The sequence below is a fragment of the Phanerochaete carnosa genome, assembly GCF_000300595.1.
Source record: "Phanerochaete carnosa HHB-10118-sp unplaced genomic scaffold PHACAscaffold_8, whole genome shotgun sequence".
Classification (NCBI taxonomy): Eukaryota; Fungi; Basidiomycota; class Agaricomycetes; order Polyporales; family Phanerochaetaceae; genus Phanerochaete; species Phanerochaete carnosa.
Window position 1 is genome coordinate 786442 of NW_006767635.1, and position 16710 is coordinate 803151.

General features: G+C 60.1%; 4 protein-coding genes across 4 annotated transcripts in view; 1 reads left to right on the forward strand and 3 right to left on the reverse strand.

The window, feature by feature from the left end:
* Positions 1-89: 89 nt before the first annotated feature.
* PHACADRAFT_100987 (uncharacterized protein) lies at positions 90-1647 on the reverse strand (the record flags this gene model as incomplete). Its single annotated transcript, XM_007398724.1, has 5 exons — positions 90-596; positions 651-816; positions 865-1009; positions 1063-1384; positions 1438-1647. 5 exons carry the CDS (start codon positions 1645-1647, stop codon positions 90-92), a joined length of 1350 nt encoding a protein of 449 aa, XP_007398786.1.
* Positions 1648-2241: 594 nt separating this feature from the next.
* On the reverse strand, positions 2242-9460 carry PHACADRAFT_126254 (uncharacterized protein). The gene is made up of 20 exons (XM_007398725.1): positions 8803-9460; positions 8717-8726; positions 8291-8631; positions 8184-8208; positions 7049-8130; positions 6643-6995; positions 6265-6593; positions 5995-6216; positions 5819-5936; positions 5679-5766; positions 4532-5629; positions 3859-4479; positions 3800-3806; positions 3650-3747; positions 3524-3595; positions 3439-3470; positions 3311-3386; positions 3152-3256; positions 2919-3083; positions 2242-2861 (listed from the first exon to the last, which is right to left on the reverse strand). The coding sequence occupies exons 11-20, from the start codon at positions 4597-4599 to the stop codon at positions 2450-2452; spliced, it is 1656 nt and encodes a 551-aa protein (XP_007398787.1). The 5' UTR covers positions 4600-5629; positions 5679-5766; positions 5819-5936; positions 5995-6216; positions 6265-6593; positions 6643-6995; positions 7049-8130; positions 8184-8208; positions 8291-8631; positions 8717-8726; positions 8803-9460; the 3' UTR covers positions 2242-2449.
* Positions 9461-9474: 14 nt separating this feature from the next.
* On the reverse strand, positions 9475-10033 carry PHACADRAFT_260832 (glycoside hydrolase family 79 protein). Its single transcript, XM_007398726.1, has one exon. It carries the CDS (start codon positions 9947-9949, stop codon positions 9779-9781), a length of 171 nt encoding a protein of 56 aa, XP_007398788.1. The 5' UTR covers positions 9950-10033; the 3' UTR covers positions 9475-9778.
* A 2919-nt stretch (positions 10034-12952) lies between these two features.
* The window catches only part of PHACADRAFT_186595 (uncharacterized protein), a 5113-nt gene continuing 1355 nt past the window's right edge, over positions 12953-16710 (forward strand). Inside the window, exons 1-8 of the mRNA XM_007398727.1 lie at positions 12953-13052; positions 13269-13333; positions 13587-13781; positions 13870-13991; positions 14482-14645; positions 14710-14789; positions 14849-16268; positions 16303-16710. Of these exons, the coding sequence (XP_007398789.1) occupies positions 12985-13052; positions 13269-13333; positions 13587-13781; positions 13870-13991; positions 14482-14645; positions 14710-14789; positions 14849-16268; positions 16303-16519 (2331 nt within the window). The 5' untranslated portion in view covers positions 12953-12984 and the 3' untranslated portion in view covers positions 16520-16710. The remainder of the gene's footprint in view (positions 13053-13268; positions 13334-13586; positions 13782-13869; positions 13992-14481; positions 14646-14709; positions 14790-14848; positions 16269-16302) is intronic.

Below are 16710 nucleotides of genomic sequence, written 5' to 3' on the forward strand. Positions count from 1 at the left end.
CATGCGTGATCTATCGCCCAGTGCTGGCGTGAATGTCCGAATTAAAGTCCAAAATATCCGACCGAGGCCCAAAGCAAGTTCGAATTCTATCAGAGAATCAAATGGTCCGCCAGGTGTCTAAGGACTCCGTGTCCACGTGTATGGAAAGAGAACTTCTTCACGTCCCTCGCAACGACGGCGGCATGCGAGTTCAGGACCAGATCAATAAACGCGAGCTTCTTCTCGAAGTTCGGCAGCTCGTTCAGGTTCTTGACCATCCGTCGTTGTTGTTCGGTAATGCCCGTCGTCCCGGTAGCTGTGGTCGCTTGGACCTGCTCGCCGCTCGTCGACGCCGGCTCGGCCAGGGTTGCAGCAGACACAGACATCGCGGGCTCATCGCGGCGTGCCACAGGTACAGGGTCGTCCATGTACTCTACCACAGCGTCTTCCATTCGCTTTTCCATCTGGCCGATCAGATGGACAAGGCGTTCGCGGTAGGACTCGTCGCTTTCAAGCACCTGGATTCTACCACGCGACTTCCGCGAGTCCAGTGAAAGACGAACAATTGCTATGGTCATGAAAGTGGGTAACAGGACAGGAAGGAGCATGTATATGATCTAAACAACCGCTCAGAATATGCGTGTGCTGACTTGTCGCGTGTGACGACTTACGAGGTTGTATGGGAAGTTTGCTCGTAGGATCGGAGGAAGCGGAATTTTGGGCTGCAGCCCGCTGAACCATTCTTTGGAGAATCGTTTTGGCTTTTCCGGCGGGGGAGGTGGGGTATCTGGCAAGCGGTACGACTTGATTATAGGAGCATATATCTCGTCAAATTCTCTGCGAGGACGTGAGACGGTGTACCAGGGCAACCATTAAACTACTCACATCACTAGTCCAGTTTTAACATAATCTTTGAAAGGATCCTCCGTTTCTGCAGCGGCGGAGAGGTAAGGAACAGTGGTGTCGTTAATGGCGTTCGCATAGAAGCATATGTGCTCGAAGGAAGATAGTGTCTGGTAAAAGATTCGTTCTGAGAACGATAGTTAGATACCACGCAGGTTATGAAGATGTCAATGAACGTACGCGGGTCTGCCATGACTTCAAGCAAGGGCCGACCTGACGCGGACCACTTGTCGACCGCGTAGAACTGCTCACCAGTGCGACTGAGCAGGCGTGGGCCAAAAAAAGCGAACATGCGCGAACGGAAAGATGGGAACCGCACCAGGCCTATATGTGGCGTTGCGACTGTGACGAAGTTCATAGGCTTGACGTTATCGAAGAAATTACGCTGTTGCAGGACGCCGACGAGATAACGCGAGACCAGTCCCCCGAGACTGTAGCCGATCACAGACAGTTTAGTGACCTTCTGGTCTTCGGCCTCGATACGCTTTACTTCATCGAGCAACTTTACGGTCTCGTGGGTGAGATATAGAATATGGCTTATGTGATGTAACTCACCTCTTCTGCAACCCTCTCACCTCCCCAGTCGATCCCGTCGTATGTGCTCCCGTCGCGATTCGATTTCGCTGCCAGAGTGACCAAGCGTTCGCCTGAAGGCCCCAGCTGAGAAGCTCGCTGCTCCTGGATGATTCTATTCATCTCTGCGAGATGATCCGGATTGCCCCACATGCCGTGGACGAGGACAACGAGATGGACGCTTTGCGACATGACGAAGGATAAAGGTGTGGTGCAGACAGTGCTCTAGAAGGCTTGTCTTAAGTAGTGGCCTGAGGGTAGAAATGCGCAGCAGGGGAGTGTTGGCGAGACATCGCGCTTGCGGTAGTGCATGCGTGGCCCCCAATGCCGAATCAGATCTTTTTTAATGCATGTGTCACAGGCATCCGGTCAACGCGATCGTGATCCACTGCGAACAGTTTTTCTTTGGGTCGTTCTCCAGCTTGGGGAGGTCGAGCCCACTTTCGTCACGGAGGTCGAGTCCATGCACGATTCCAGCACTCACACTACACTCTTGCCCGAGGTTCCAAGGACGACCGAATAAATCATCCTCTCCTGCCCACGACACCAATGCTGCCACTGGGAAGAACAAGCCGTCGTCGACGCGCAAGTGCAAGCGCAGAACCGACCAGTGCCCCAGGGCGTCCAGCATGGACGTTCGAAAAAAATTGAAGGTGTACGTGTCTTAGAGCCTGCGGCGCGTCACACACACACACGCACACTTAACCTATGATACTGTTTGTTCTCGATGTACCTTCATACATGATTGCGTGCTTAATACCATTTGTGAGCTCTGTAGAAACCAGGGGAATCGGAAGCATTGTATATCTAGCTACCAGATTTGACATATATGTATCATGTGAGAGTTGTATGGATAACAGAATCTACGGGTAGGGACAGAGACAGAAGTCCATGACAATGACAACAGTGGGAAGAGTACAGGACGGGCAAGTATGTTTCGGAGTCATCATTCTTAGAGCCATTGTGCGGAAGGACATTACAGTTCATCATGGAGTCACGAAACAATGAACCCGCCCGTCCCCGTGGACTCAAACACAAACTTCCCGCCAGCAAAGCTCGCCCCGCTATCGAACACCTGCTGCACGCTTTTGCCCTCGACACCAGGGACACTTGCCAGAGGGAGCGTTGCCTCCGCATAGTTGAGGTTCGTTGCGAGCACGAGGGAGCGCGCGCCGACGGTCCACACGCCGACGTCGACTTGGCCGCTCGAGACGTGTGCGAAGGACGCCGAGGGGCTCAAGATGAAGTCTTGCATTGTCGGTAGTGCCAGGGCGAGTGCGCTCGCAGAGGCCTTGATCTCGGGCGTCGTTGGGTCGTTCCACGCCACGACGCCGAGCCCGCCATGGTTGATGCCCAGCACGGCTTGCACAATGTACTCTTTGCCTGTCGGTTGGCGCGTCCAGTACCTGCAATAATGCCTGGTCAGGTGTTCTGCGAGAAAACAGATTCTGGGTGCTGCTCACGTATCGTTACCGAAGGCCTGTGGGACGGTCCACACGGCTTTCGTCCTGTCCCACCCGTTGTCCCAGAGACGCTCGGCGAAGTCGTCCATGCGCGTGCTAATATCTTCAAAATTGCCCTTACAGTCGTCGCACCCGCAGCACCCGTAGTCTAGGGTGCAGGGTGTCCTGTGTTACGCATTGTCATTAGATAGTTTCCGCAGATTTCCAGAAATGTGCTAAGTTGAGTGACTCACTCCCATTGATTCGAGAAGGTCACATTGTTGCTTATCATGTAGGTGTCCTGCATGACAATGTCCGAACCCGAAGTGTACTGAGTCCAGAAGTAGTCTTCGCAATTTCTGGGGTATCATCAGACTCACCGTCAGCGAGAATGGGAAGAATTAAAAACTCACAAAACCAATGAGACGGGATGGTACCCATCCAGTGAATAGATGAGGTCGTAAGCATGCGATGTAGCGTTCAAAGGGTCTATAAAATACCGTTGATCCTGCCAGCTTCATTCTAGAAAAGGAAATCGTACCTGAAGTCCCATCTGGCTCGTCACCGGTGTACCTACCGCTGTATTCGGACATTGCTTTCAGCAGATAAGAGCAGCAAAAACTTACCAAAGCAGCAAGTTTGGACGATTTTTGATGCGATTGACCTCTTCCGTAACCGCAGTATCGTTCATGTACGTCCTGGTTCACAGGTCAGCTGAGGTGATAAGTTCGAAGGAACGAAAGGATCCCTACCAGCGCATGTCGTACATCAGGTAGAGACCAAGCTCTTGCATGCGATCAAGGATAAGATCCAGCGCTGTCAAGTTGTCAAAGGTAGGTACAGGATGAACCTAGAAACGAGTTTCAAAGCAGGCCATCACTTGGCTAAGATTGACTTACAACCGTAAAACTGCCGCGTACATAAGTATCTTGATTCTCAAGTGATCACCATCAGGACGTACCCTTGCTCTTTGAGTACATTCAGCAGCGTCAGATTGCTGTCCAAGTAACCGGCAAAATTGGTATAAAACCCAATTGGGAAGACAGTCTCATAGCTGCCGCCATTTCCGGTAGCTGGTTTTGCAAGCAGCGCGCCAGTGCGCAGATCCATCTTCGTGACCGAGCGTCCGGCGGGCGGGTCTGGCAGCAACGAAAGTGCTGCGCCGGTCGAGAACTGCTGAGGTTTGCTGAGGGAACTCGAGGAATACTCGGCGGTACAGGTGACATTGTATGCCTCCGCGCGCGGCGAGAATCCGGCCAGGGAAAATGGAAGCTCGAACTTGGTCGCATTGAGAGGAACGACGCCAGTGGCAAGCGAGCGACCATCGACCGAGACTGTTACAGCTACCGACCCTAGACTGCCATGCCCGGGCAGGGAGATGGGCGCGGCGCCGGTAATTTCAGATTTCGTGATGGGTGTGTCTATAATGAACGACGAGAGAGTGGGGACGTCTTCAGGGAGGTATGGCTTTATGGCGGGTGCGCAGCGGAAGGCTAGCAGAGGCGACGAAGATGTCGCCGAGATTGGGAACTGGCCTCCAGGAGGGATCACAGGCGAACCTGCCATGTAGTTTTTCCCACACCTGCAGCATTTTTCAGACCAATCTTCCAGAGACAAGTGGTAAGAATGCGTACCATGTCTGAGCGTAAGCTCGTGCGAGGTAAGATACGACAAGGAGCGTCGTAAAAGCTGTGCGCAACATTGCGAGCAACCTGCTTCGTCAGAGGGCTCCCAAAGCGACAGCCATTCGTTGCATTGTACTATTTATGCTAGCAGCTGGCTTGTTGTCATGTGATGAGGGTATGATAGGAAGAAGAACGGTCGTCATGAGTTATACCTCGTGACGCATCCTCCGTACATCTTCTGCAGTACACTCAGCAGATAGAACTCTTCATGCACGCTGCGAGTTTCATGCATTCATGTGCGTCCAGATTGCAAGAAGATCGACGGCGAGTTCAACATTGCCCGCTCATAAGCTTACGTAGGAGCGACGCAAGTAATTGGCGCCAATATTACCATATATGGAACGCGCTCCGTACCCAAATAATACAACCCCAAGCGAAATATCTTGGCACCGACCTCGACGCCTGCTCCGTCGACGACGACCCTCAGGCCGACATGGCGGCCTTCCGTTCCTTACTTGTTTACACTCTCTGCTCTCTCGCGGCCGTCCGCGCTGTTACCGTCTACGACCAGTTTCCTCTGGCCGCACAGACCTCCACCTCTTCTGCGTCTGCTGCCACCGCGTCCACGACAGGGAATTACACCGGCCTTGCTGCCTATGATCCCACGACATGGCCTCCTCCCGCCATACCAAGTCCACCACCTGCCAATCAATTCGGTATAAATGTGATGCCCCAGGCCAACCAGGTCAACGGACTGAGCATCCCCGCGGCCGCCTCATTTTACGGTCTTTCGATTGAACAGTCCGTTGTGACGCAAGTGTGTGAGTAGCGCGAGTAAGTCGTGGCGACAACCTACTGACGTTAGCGTCGTGACCAGTTGGTGTGAATGCGTACGCGTCGTCTTTCCTGTTCCCGATGGTTGCCTGAACTCCCCCGCACAGGTCCTTCCTCAGCGTCCCCTTCCTCAACCTCATGTCCCTGCTCACCGAGCGCGCCGGTCAAGTCGTCATTCGTGTCGGCGGTAACACCCAGGACTATGCAACATTGGTTACGAGCACGCCCGATGGCAAGATGATCGAAAAAGAGGCTATCGACACGAACAACCCTGTAAGCATATACGCGTTCTTACCCTGCGTGCTGCTAACGCATTCTTTAGACGGGTACGCCAACACTCATCTTCACTGATGAAATGTTGTACACGATGGCAAACATTTCAAGCCTCGTCAACATCAAGTGGTTCCTTGGTACGTGTCGTCGGTTGAGCGCTGTGGTTCCGACTTGACGCTCGGCGCCCAGGTGTACCCTTCAACGATACGGAAAATATCCATATGGAGATCGTCGAGCACGGCGAAAGTATCATCGGCAGCAACTTGCTTGGCTTCCAAATCGGCAACGAACCCGATCTTTACGCCCAGTATGCTTTTCTTCTGTGCGACCTCTTGCTGTTGCCGTTACTGTTTTTTTTTTTTCAGGCATAAGCATCGTCCGGATGGATATGACGCCCAGGATTACTACGAGGAATTCGGTCAATGGTTGGATGCCTTCAACAACGATGCCAACGTGCCCCAGAAGAAGACCATGATCGGTCCTAGTTTGGCTCTGGCGAACCCAGGCGAGTGGACTCTTGAGGACACCTGGAATACTGGCTTCTTGCCGAACTACGTCGATTCGCTGTATGCCCTTAGCGTTGAAAGGTCAGCACCCTGGCGTATGGCAAAAGCATCCAGCTGACTTGCCTTCAGGTACCCTGACGACAATTGTGCTGCTATCTACGCGGGCTTTGGAACGCCGGTTTACCCGCCAACCGTCTTCCCGAACTATCTGTCGCATCAGTCGGGTAAGACCATCTGCAGCGCCTTGCTTAACTCGACGCTCGTCGCCCAGCAATACCAGCTGCCGTTCATCATGTTCGAGACGAACTCGGCTTCTTGTGGTGGCTTCCCGGGTATCTCTAACGTCTTCGGTATCTCGCTTTGGGCACTCGACTATGGTCTGCAAATGGTGTACAGCAACTTGACACATGCTCTTATCCACGTTGGTGGACAAGACGTGTACTACAACCCTTTCACTCGTAAGTTAGCCATATGCGGAAATGTCTGAGATGCTGACCTACCATCCAGCGCCGCCTACGAACCAGTCGACCTTCCACCAGTGGACCGTTGGCGCCATCTTCTACTCCCTTCTGGCCATGCCCGAGATTCTCGGCAACACGAACACTTCACGTGTCGTCGACCTGTCCGCGAACAGCAACAGCGACTTGACCCCTGCATACGCCATCTACGAGAACGACCAACTTGCGCGTGTAGCCCTGTTCAACTACATGGACGACCCCACCGGTGCGATGGCACTCGACGTTGCTATCCAAGTCGGTGGTGGCAATGGCCAGCCGGCGTCGACGCCCTCGCAGGTGAAGGTTAAATACCTGCTCGCACCTTCAGTCAGCGAGATGTTCAATATTACCTGGGCCGGACAAGTAAGTCATCGCTTCGGACATCGACTTCCACATGCTGAATACCGCCTGTTTAGACTTTGGGAGGTCAGTTTGAGGCCGACGGCCGCCTCTCGGGTGAGGAGCAGATCCAGACGGTGCCCTGTGACACGAATGCGGGCACCTGCACGATCAACGTCCCTGCACCCGGGTTCGCCCTCGTCTTCGTCTCCGACAGCGCCGTCCAGGACTCGGAGCCCGCGGCGACTGTCACCTTTTCGACGACGGCCGTCACGAAGACGCTCAACACCGCGCTCATCAACCCATCCGTGATCGAGACGTCCAACGGCCACGCCGGCAAGGACAGGTTCATGGGCAGCACGAGCAAGGGCAGCAGCGGCGCCGGCCATGCCGCGGGTGTCGTTCCGAGCCTGACAGCGGTGCTCGCTGTGCTTGCCTCCGTGTGCATCGTGTTCAAGACTTTCTCTTCATGAGCGGACTGTTCTCCTTTAATGCATAGCCACAGAGCGAGGAGAGTGAGTGTACGGACCTGGATTTTAATTCCTAATTGTTCTCTCTATGCAAAGTATTTGTCTTGTTAGATACCTTCCACGGACATTTTGCAACGCGATATCCTATACATCTTGCATATACTCTGTCTTTGTGCACGTCGTTCCCTGTTTGAAGGTCTACATCATCACAGGTCGAGGGCTATGCTAAATAATGTCTGATTGCAGTCCCATCTGTGTACAAGCTCATCAGTGCCCCATCGTCTGTCCGAGTCCGTGCAAACATCCCAACGGCTAAGTCCGCACCGCCAACCGAAGGACGAGCACGGCGGCCGGGAGGACCGCTGCGAGGAGGGTGCCCACGCCGAGGCGCGCGCCGCGCGCGGCGGCGGCGGCGTTGCTCTCCTTGCTCGTGCCCTCGGTCTGCGCGCGGCTCGCGCCGCTGTGGCCGTTCGACGTCGCGAGCACGGACGCGGGCACGGAGAGGCCGGCGTGGCCCGTGACGGTCGTCGTCGCGAACGTCTCCGTCGCGGACGGCTCGACGGCGGCGAGCGCGGCGGGCGCGAGGAACACGAGCGCGAGGCCTGGCGCCGGCACGGTGATGTTGCACGTCCCGCTCGCCGCGTCGCACGGCACGCGCTCGATCGTCTCGGGGCCGCTGAGGCGGCCGTCTGTGCGCGCGCAATGTGAGTGTGAGTGGGTGCAAAGGAGGGACGGGCGTTACCTGATTGGAACACGCCGCTGAGGGTCTGCGAAAAAAAAAAAAAAAAAAAAGCCCATTCGTGTCAGCAAAAAACGTCCCAGAGCCCGAGGACAAAACGGTGTGCGCACCTGGCCGGCCCACGTGATGTTCGTCTTCTCCGCGACGGACGGCGCGGCGAGGTACTTGACGGACACCTCCTGGGGGACGGCGGTGCCGTCGGCGAAGGCGACGCTCGCGGTGTACGCGCTCGCGCCGGACGGGTCCGTGACGTAGTTGAAGAGGGCGAGGCGCGCGAGCTGCCCGCGCTCGTACACGGCGTAGGCGGGCGTGAAGATGTCGGCGGCGTTCGCCGCGAGGTCGACGACCTGCGCGGTGCCAGACGTGCCGAGCGCCTCGGCGAGCACGACGGCGGCGTAGAAGACGGGCCCGACGGTCCACCCGAGCGTGCCGCTCATGTTCGTCGGCGGGGCTGGAAAGAAAAAGAACGCGCGCAGAGAAGACGGCTCAAGAGGTAAGAGTGTGCGGGTGTGGCGCGTGCGAAAGACAGTACTCACGCGTGAACGGCTGGAGGGGAAAAAAAAGGGGGGGTCGAAGTCAGCGAGGCGGCACACGGATTTTTTTTTTTTGGTTACACGCTCACGTTGTACGTGTCGTCCTCCCCACCGACATGGAGGAGCGCGCCGGAAAAGTTGCTGTACGCCATCTGGAGGCCGTAGTCGGCGGCCCAGAGCGCGGCGCCGAACGCGTCCGAGACGCCGGGGAAGCCGCCGCACGAGGCCGTGTTCGTCTCGAACATGAGGAACGGCTTCCCGCTCGCCTGCGCGAACGCCGTCGAGTTCAGGTACGGCGCGACGAGGCTCACGCCCGCGGTGTGGTTCAGGTAGTTCGCGAACACCGTCTGCGGGTCCTTCGGCGGCCCGAAGCCCGCGTCGGGGAACGCCGCCGCGCAGTTGTCGTCCGGGTAGCTGGCGGGCGAGAGAGAGGTTTTCAGCGAGGGGCGGGCGGGCGGCGAACGGCGAAAGATGGGAAAGGAGGAGAAGTTCGAGTGCGGGAAGGGTTACACGTACTGCTCGACGGCGAGCGCGGCGAGCGCGCCGCTGTATGCGGAGACGAAGCCCGTGTCCCACACCGACTCTGGTGACCACGGGCCGCTGTTCACGCTGGGCGCGACGAGGTTGTTGCGCGTCGGGACTTGGGGGTCGTTCGCGATGGCGTCGACGACCGTGCCGAACTCGTTGAAGTAGTCCTGCTGAGAGTAGTTCGCAGGACGGGCGCCGTGTCTGGCGATCGACTTTGGAGTGAGACGACAGTCAGTACGGGGGCTCGCGAACTCACGTGGCATAGAGATCGGGCTCGTTCCCGAGCTGAAAGCCGAGTAGGTTGTCGCCAAGGATGGCCTCGCCGACTTCTGCTATGCCCAGGCGCAAGTTTGACGTATCGTTGAACGGGATGCCTTCAGGTATATCATTAGTCGTCTGTGAACGGCACGGCCTCTGAGCGGCCTTACCGAGGTACCACTTGATGGGCAGCAAAGAAGAGACGTTGGCGAGCATGTATATGATTTCCGAAGTGAAGAGGAGGGCGGGGGTTTGCGTCTAGAGCGGCGACCAGCGATGTCAGTCGTCATTTGTTTCTCGCCAGACGACGGCTTTGCGGCTCACCGGGTTCGACGTGTCAGCCTTGTCTTTTTCGATCGCCTTCCCGTCTGCCAGGCTGTTTACGAGCGTCGCGGTCTCCTGGCTGTTGCCTCCGACACGGATGACGACGCGCCCGGCGCGCTGGGCCATGATGGCCATGAGGTTCAAGAACGCCACGTTGATGAACGTCGCATTGATCCCGACTGCAACGCGCCGCATCAGTATCCTCCGCGAGAGCAGAAAGCGAACAACAAGCCGCACGCACCGACCTGGTTCACGACGCTGAACTCGATCGAGAAGCCGAAGAAGCCTGGCTGCTGCTGTATGGAGAGCCCGGGGACGTTGGCGGCGCTCTGGTTGAGGGACAGGCCGAACTGGGTGGGCGGCGGCGGGGCGGGCACGGGCGGGGCCTGGAGCTGGACGCTGTTGTAGGCGGGGAGCGACGTCAGCGCGGCGCCGGGGGCGGTCGCCGTGCCCGTCTGCGCGCCGCTGAGCGGCTGCTGCACGGCGCCGGCCACGCCGTACACCGTCACCTGCGCGCGCACGCCGAGCAGGCACAGCGCGAGGCCGAGGGAGGCCAAGAGGACGTGGGCGGGCTGCTGCCAAGGGCGCATGAGAGGAGAGAAGGGGAGGGGAGAGGAGGCACCCGCAGCAGGGAGGCCGCGCGGGGATGTCTCGGGTGCCTCGCGACTCTCACGCAGGCCGAAGGGAAAGTTCCGCAGGTTCGCACTACTCCCTCAGGACGCAAAATCTGACAGATGGAGCAGCTTTGTTGTCGTGAGCTTACAATGCAGATTGTTATTTCGTCTAACGACTGGGCAAATCGAGCACAAGAGCACTGCTTATCTGGGGGAGGCTACCCCCGGAGTCATTAGATGGTGTCCAGGGGCGCCGTGGGAATCTAAATGCTGTGCAAGCCGCCACAAACACTACGCCTGCCCGTTTCGGACATCACGCCAGAAGCGTCGGCAGCAGTCGCCTCGAGCCGCACACAGCAGCTCCGGAAAGCGTACACAGCGGCGCGGCATGGCTCCCTGTCCATCGATCACCAGGCTTCGCACAGGCTATTCATAGCACAGATGGCAGTCCGAAGGAGAGGACGATATGCGGCAAGGTATACAAAAAATGACCCTTGCCAGGTGACGAGTGCGGTCCGCATAGTAGCCCTGCGCAAAAATATCAATGTCAGTGACTCGTGCAAGCCTGCCCACTGTCTCGCTTGCCGCGGTGTTCCAGTGGGCCGTTGCCAGAGGCAAGGACGGGGCTCAGGTGATGAACACCTCGTGACAAAAGTCGATATACATACAATCCTCTCTGGCTCACGTCGCGCGCGCAAGCCGCCTCGCCTTGAGTTGATCGTCAATGTCTGAAGCCCCTGCCACGCGACGCACGCATCACCTGGCCCGAGAGCTCGTGACGAGCTCCAGAACCTGGCTAGCCGGTGCCGACGGAAACAGAGCGTAACAGCCGCGGCCCGTCTGTAGACTTGCAGGGCATTAAAAAAAAAACCTGTGGAGAGCCAAAAAGAAATCAAGGGGCGCGCGTGCACGTGCGGCGGCGACAATAGCGAGTCAACGTCGTTTGCTACTGGCGATCGGGGCGGTGAGGGCGCGGTGGCTGGCGTGTCCGTGAAGGGAGGGAACGGCCTTGCGCCCATGCACGCACAGGCGAGGGCGGCGGTGTCGGCGGCGTCGTCGCGGACGAGGAGCGCGGTGCTCTGCTGTGCCGGGATTGGCGGGCAGAGACAGGGCGCGCTGGCCACCACCGCCGTTGTCAAAAGTCCACCAACAGGATGGTTCCAAAGTCGCGATCCCAGACAACCTGCCCCCGCGGAAGCTGAAGGCGTTTTTTTTGGCAGGACCTGTTTTTTTTTTTGATGGCGCGGTGGAAGGCGAGCGAGCGAGGGGCGCTAGCTGCGCGTTTTCTTGGATGCAGCGAGACATGGCCAGCCTGACACCCGCGTGTGCTGGGATGCACTGTCAGCTCGCCTGTTTTATTATCATTATTATGGTCGACGTCAATATTATTTATTTACCTTTCATCGTTGCGGTGCTGTTTGATACGACGCACGTGAGACGGTCGCTCCGAGGAGGAAGAGATGCAGGTCCCTTTGGTTTGCAAGGGAGAGAACGTGAGGCGACATCGAGGAAGGACACGTGTCGAAAAGCGCGCCGGCGGCTATTATATTCGTGGGCCCCGCGAAGAGCTGGGAGATGCAAGTGCTATCACGTCCCGAGGCTCCGGGCCTGCCACCGGCCGCGGGTGATCTGGGGGACAGCAGCGGTGTCGTTGGGTGCGCCGAGTCCGGCAAAAGCGCACCCACGTTTCGTTGCGCGTCCAAGGGCGGCGTCCGACGGTCGCACACGGACGCCCTTCAGTGCCGCACATGATGTAATGATCCTGGGACGTGGTCGCTTACGGCAATGCTCCCTCTCTGTCAGCAGGCACGGGACGCGGACACGGCGAGCGCAGTGCGCGCGAGGCAAAACCTTGAGTCTGGGGGGGGGGACGATCGAGCGTGCGAAGTCGGCACGCGTAAGGGACACGCGACCCGAGCCCAGGGATTCGGTTCGTGCTGTGCACGAGGTCCTCCCTCCCAGTAGCGCTGTCGGGACCCCGTGGTGGGGCGGCGCCCCGCGGCTCGCCGCCTATTGTTGTTGCTGGGCCGGGCGCGATGCGGTGCTGGCCCAGATCGGCAGGAGGGGTCCCGCTTGTGGGGTCCTGGACCCGCGCGACGCGGGACCGGAAGCGTGCGGCGCGCGCGCTCGGCGGGGCGGCCGCTGGACCCGGGGGCTTGGGTCTAGGGTCTGACCTGCTGTGGGAGCGGCGTCGTCTGCCGTCGGGGCGACGACGGCGGACACGACGACGACGGCGGGGACGACCTGCGGGCTGCTACGCGTCGCGACACACACGACGACGGAGACTGGTGGGACGCGGGATGGAGAGCCAAGGCCACGGGCTGGGGGGCGTGTTGGCGCCGACCCCCGGGGTGATGAAACGGCCAGGGGCGTGGGATCACCAGTTAGCGTTTCCTCGTCGCAGAGTCTCTCGCCAGCTTTCGCCTCGCTTCACCTCGCTTCATTCGCCTCGCCTCGCCTCGCCTCGCCTCCCATCCCGCAACCGCCATCTCCTCGCTCGCCGTCGCCCCCAACAGCCCACCGTCGCCTCGCAACGACGCGTCCGCCATGGAAGACGACCAGCCCCAGTTCATACACAGCACCCTCGTCACAGAGCCCTACGACAGAGAAAACCTGTGAGTACTTTTTTTTCCCTCCATGTCCTCTCTCTTGGATGCCCCAGACCCGAATCCATGTCCCTGGGCCCTTCCCCGCCCTCGTCTCTACCTTAAAACTGCCCACCATCGCCCATCTCCTCCTCGTATCCTTCCTCGCTGCCCTCCACCTCCCTCGACGCCGCCGCCTTGCTTTCACCACAGACAGACATAACTCATGCGTCCCTATGACCCCAGGGAATACGAGCTCCTCATGCGCCAGGAGCCCAAGCAGGCCCGGATGTGCGGTGTCGGCGGCAAAGGCGAGCGTTCCTTCTCATATTTCATCTGCCTGCGTGTGTGCTCAACCGTCGTCGTCATCTCCTTGTCCTTGTCCTCCTCTTCCTCGTCGCCCTGCGCCCCCCCCACCCCAACATCGCTCTCGCTGCGCCATCACGCTTCCCGCCGGCGTCATCACCATCACTATCATCATCATCATCATCAAAAACCGGCCCCGGATCTCACTTCCGCCCGTCCCGTCGCTACGCACGCTTGCACGCACGCACGCACGCACAGCCGACCGCCGGCCCATCGACCCCCCGCCGATCGTGCAGCTGCGCGTCATCGACCGCTCGACGCGCCGCGAGATGTCGCTCAGCGGCGGCGCAAGTGGTGGTGGCGGTGGTGGCGGCGGTGGTGGTGGTGGTGGCGGTGGTGGTGCAGGGGCCCGCGACGACGCCGATGCCGGTGGTTCGCGCGACAGCTCGCCTGGTGCGTTCCCTCGATTGTTGGCTGTGACAGTTCGCACGCTGACGGGGGGGTTTTTTTTTTTTTTTGGCTTGTGCGCGCGTGTGAGCAGGCGCAGGCCCGTCGTCGGCGTCGGCCTCGGGCGGCTCGCAGTCGTACCTCCAGAACCCGTACTACTTCATGTTCGCCGCGCTCGCGAAGCCGGACGAGGACGTCGAGCTGCATTGGCTCAAGGTGCGTTTGACCCGTCGCGTCGGGTTGTTGTTTTGGGAAGCGTTTTTCGAGGGCGCACCGGGTGCTGCTGTCGAGGTGTGAGCGGCAGGGAGGCTCGTTTGTGGGGGGCTTCGGCTTGGGGTGATGGTTCGCTGGCGTTTCGCGGACCCCCCTCCCCCCTCCCCTCGTCCCTTGCATTCCGACGAGAAGGACGTTTCCGACGTCCCCTCATTCGCGCTCAGAGCGTAGATGTTACACCGAAGCGGGTTCGCGCGCTGCAACACGTGCCGCGCGGACCTCGGACTCTCCATGGGACCGAGGTTCGGCGCCACTGGGCATCTGCCTGGTCTTGGGCATGGCCCCCCCCCCCCCCCATGTGTGGTGTCGCTGGGCGCGTGCTACTTTGCCAGCTGGCGCGGCATTGTGGGGCTCAACAGCGCGCCCGAGCTCACTTCTATTGAACTCTCGCTTGCGATACTGGAGCTTGGGCTGACATGATCTCTGTTTGCAGGATGGGAAGACAAAGTGCACGACGGGATCAGTCGTCTCGTCCTTGTACCACCTCAAGGATGCAGAGAACGCCCACGAAGACGCCGGGTTCTTCGTTTTCCCGGACCTGAGCGTTAGGACAGAAGGCAGTTACCGGCTCAAGCTTAGCTTGTTCGAAGTCGTCGGGTGGGTGAAACTCTCCATTATTGCGCATGTCTTCAATGTTAATTGAGTTTTGACTCGATGTTAGATCACACGTATACCACTGCAAGTCGATCTTTTCTGCCCCGTTTTATGTCTACACTGCGAAAAAGTTTCCAGGAATGGAAGGTGTGTAGACTCAGCTCAGACGGCTATGGATGCACGCTAACAAACTTCTTTTCCCTCAGAATCCACGCCGCTCTCATGTTCTCTTGCGGACCAGGGCATCAAGATCCGCATCCGGAAGGACATCCGTGTTCGCAAAAGACCTGCTCAGGCCATGGACGCACCGACACCGCTCCCAATGCCAGTACCGGTCCCCCTCGGCCCTGTTCCCGGAACACAGGCGCCGCCTCCAAATCCTGGCGGCATCAATGTCGGAATGGGACCTGTCCCTGTTCCGCTCGGGCCTGTCCCCGACGCGCCGCCTGCGCCCGGTCAGACCGTGTTCCCGAGCAGCTCGGGCCTGCCGGTGCGGCTGGACCCGCCTGAGCGTGACGACGACGACCGGAGGGACTACGAGCGTGACCGCGACCGTGGGAGAGACCGCGACCGCGATAGGGAACGCGACAGGGACCGCGACCGGAGCGACGATCCCGAGCGACGGCCCGACATGGGCGAACGCAGACCGAGCACGCGGCGAGACAGCATCAACGAGCGCGCGTCGAAGCGGCCCAGGCAGGACGATGGGTACGCCCAGTCCGACGTGGGCGAGCCGGGTGCGGGCGTGATCCACGCGAGCCCGGTCTCGGCCTCGGCCCAGGTGCAGCCGCACCAGTCCTATCAGCAGCATCAGCAGCAGCAACAAGCGTGGCCGCCGCTCGATCCTGTGTTGGGCGCCCATCCGCCGCCGCCTCCGCCGCCCCACGCCCCACATCATGCCGCGCACCCGTCGGCAGACCCGCATGCACACCATTACGCGCCCTACGACAGCCGGTACGCCCCACCTCCCCCGCCACCGGCGGCGCCTGGCCACTATTCGGGGTATGAGCAGCATGCCCCGCCGCCGCCACCACCACACGCCGCGCACCCGTCACACCCTCCGCATCCTGCCCCGCCTGCTGGTCATCAGTACATGGCACCCCCCGCGCACGTCTCGTACTCACATCCTGCCCCACCTCCGGGCCCCGGTCCAGCCGGTGCGCCGCCGCCGCCTCCACAGTACACGACGTACCCGCCACCGACGCCTGTGCAGGGTGGGTGGAACACGCAGCACCAGCAGGCCCGCTATGATCCGTATCCCCAACCACACCACCAGGCGCACTACCCGCCGCCGCCGCCGCCTGCGCATCCGGGACAGCAGCAGCACCCAGGACAGCACCCGCCTCCGCCGCCCCCGCACGCGCAGCGGTACGACTACGCCCAGAGCTACGGCGCCCCGCCGCCGCCGCATCACCAGCAATACAGCCAGAACGGGTACTATGAGCACCCGCCGCCGCCCAGCCAACATCCGGCGCATTCGGCACCGCACCATGCGCCCCCGCCCCCGCCGCACGCACCCCCGCACGGCCACCAGCAGCCGCACGCATCGCACGGATACGCGCATCACGGGCAGCAGCAGCAGCAGCAGCAACAGCCCTCGTCGTCGCCGCCGCCGAGCCAGGTCGTGTACGACTACCAGGGCGGTTACCACCACCACCAGCCGCCGCCACCCCCGCCGCCACAGCACCGCGGAAGCTACGGTGCGCCACACCCGTCGCACCCGCCCCCGCCGTCACAGCAGGGCCACTACGGGAATTACCCGCCGCCGCCGCCGCCGCCCTCGGCGGGCGCCGCGCAAGGCTACCACCACCAGCCCGCGCGCCAGGGCTCCGCGGGTGCCGCCGTGCACAGCCCGACGCAGAGCCGGTACCAGCTGAGCACGCCGCCCGGGCAGAGCGCGCACGCGCCGAGCTCGGGCTTCAGCGGGTACCCCGTCCCGCCCGGCAGCGCGTCCTCAGCCTCAGCCTCGTCCTCCTCCGCGCTCGCCGCCGCAGGCCTCGGCATCGACGGCGCCGGCACGACCGCGACGGCTGCTGCGGCTGCTGCGGCTGCCGCGGCTGGACAGAGC

Excerpts from the sequence above, each read along its gene's own strand:
- PHACADRAFT_260832 (XM_007398726.1), bottom strand. The coding sequence starts at position 9,949 with ATGGCCCAGCGCGCCGGGCGCGTCGTCATCCGTGTCGGAGGCAACAGC.
- PHACADRAFT_126254 (XM_007398725.1), bottom strand. The coding sequence starts at position 4,599 with ATGTTGCGCACAGCTTTTACGACGCTCCTTGTCGTATCTTACCTCGCA. Across the intron at positions 3,596-3,649 it reads CTGATGTACGACATGCGCTG|GACGTACATGAACGATACTG; the intron begins GTAGGGATCCTT and ends CCTGTGAACCAG. Across the intron at positions 3,084-3,151 it reads ACCTTCTCGAATCAATGGGA|GACACCCTGCACCCTAGACT; the intron begins GTGAGTCACTCA and ends TGCGTAACACAG.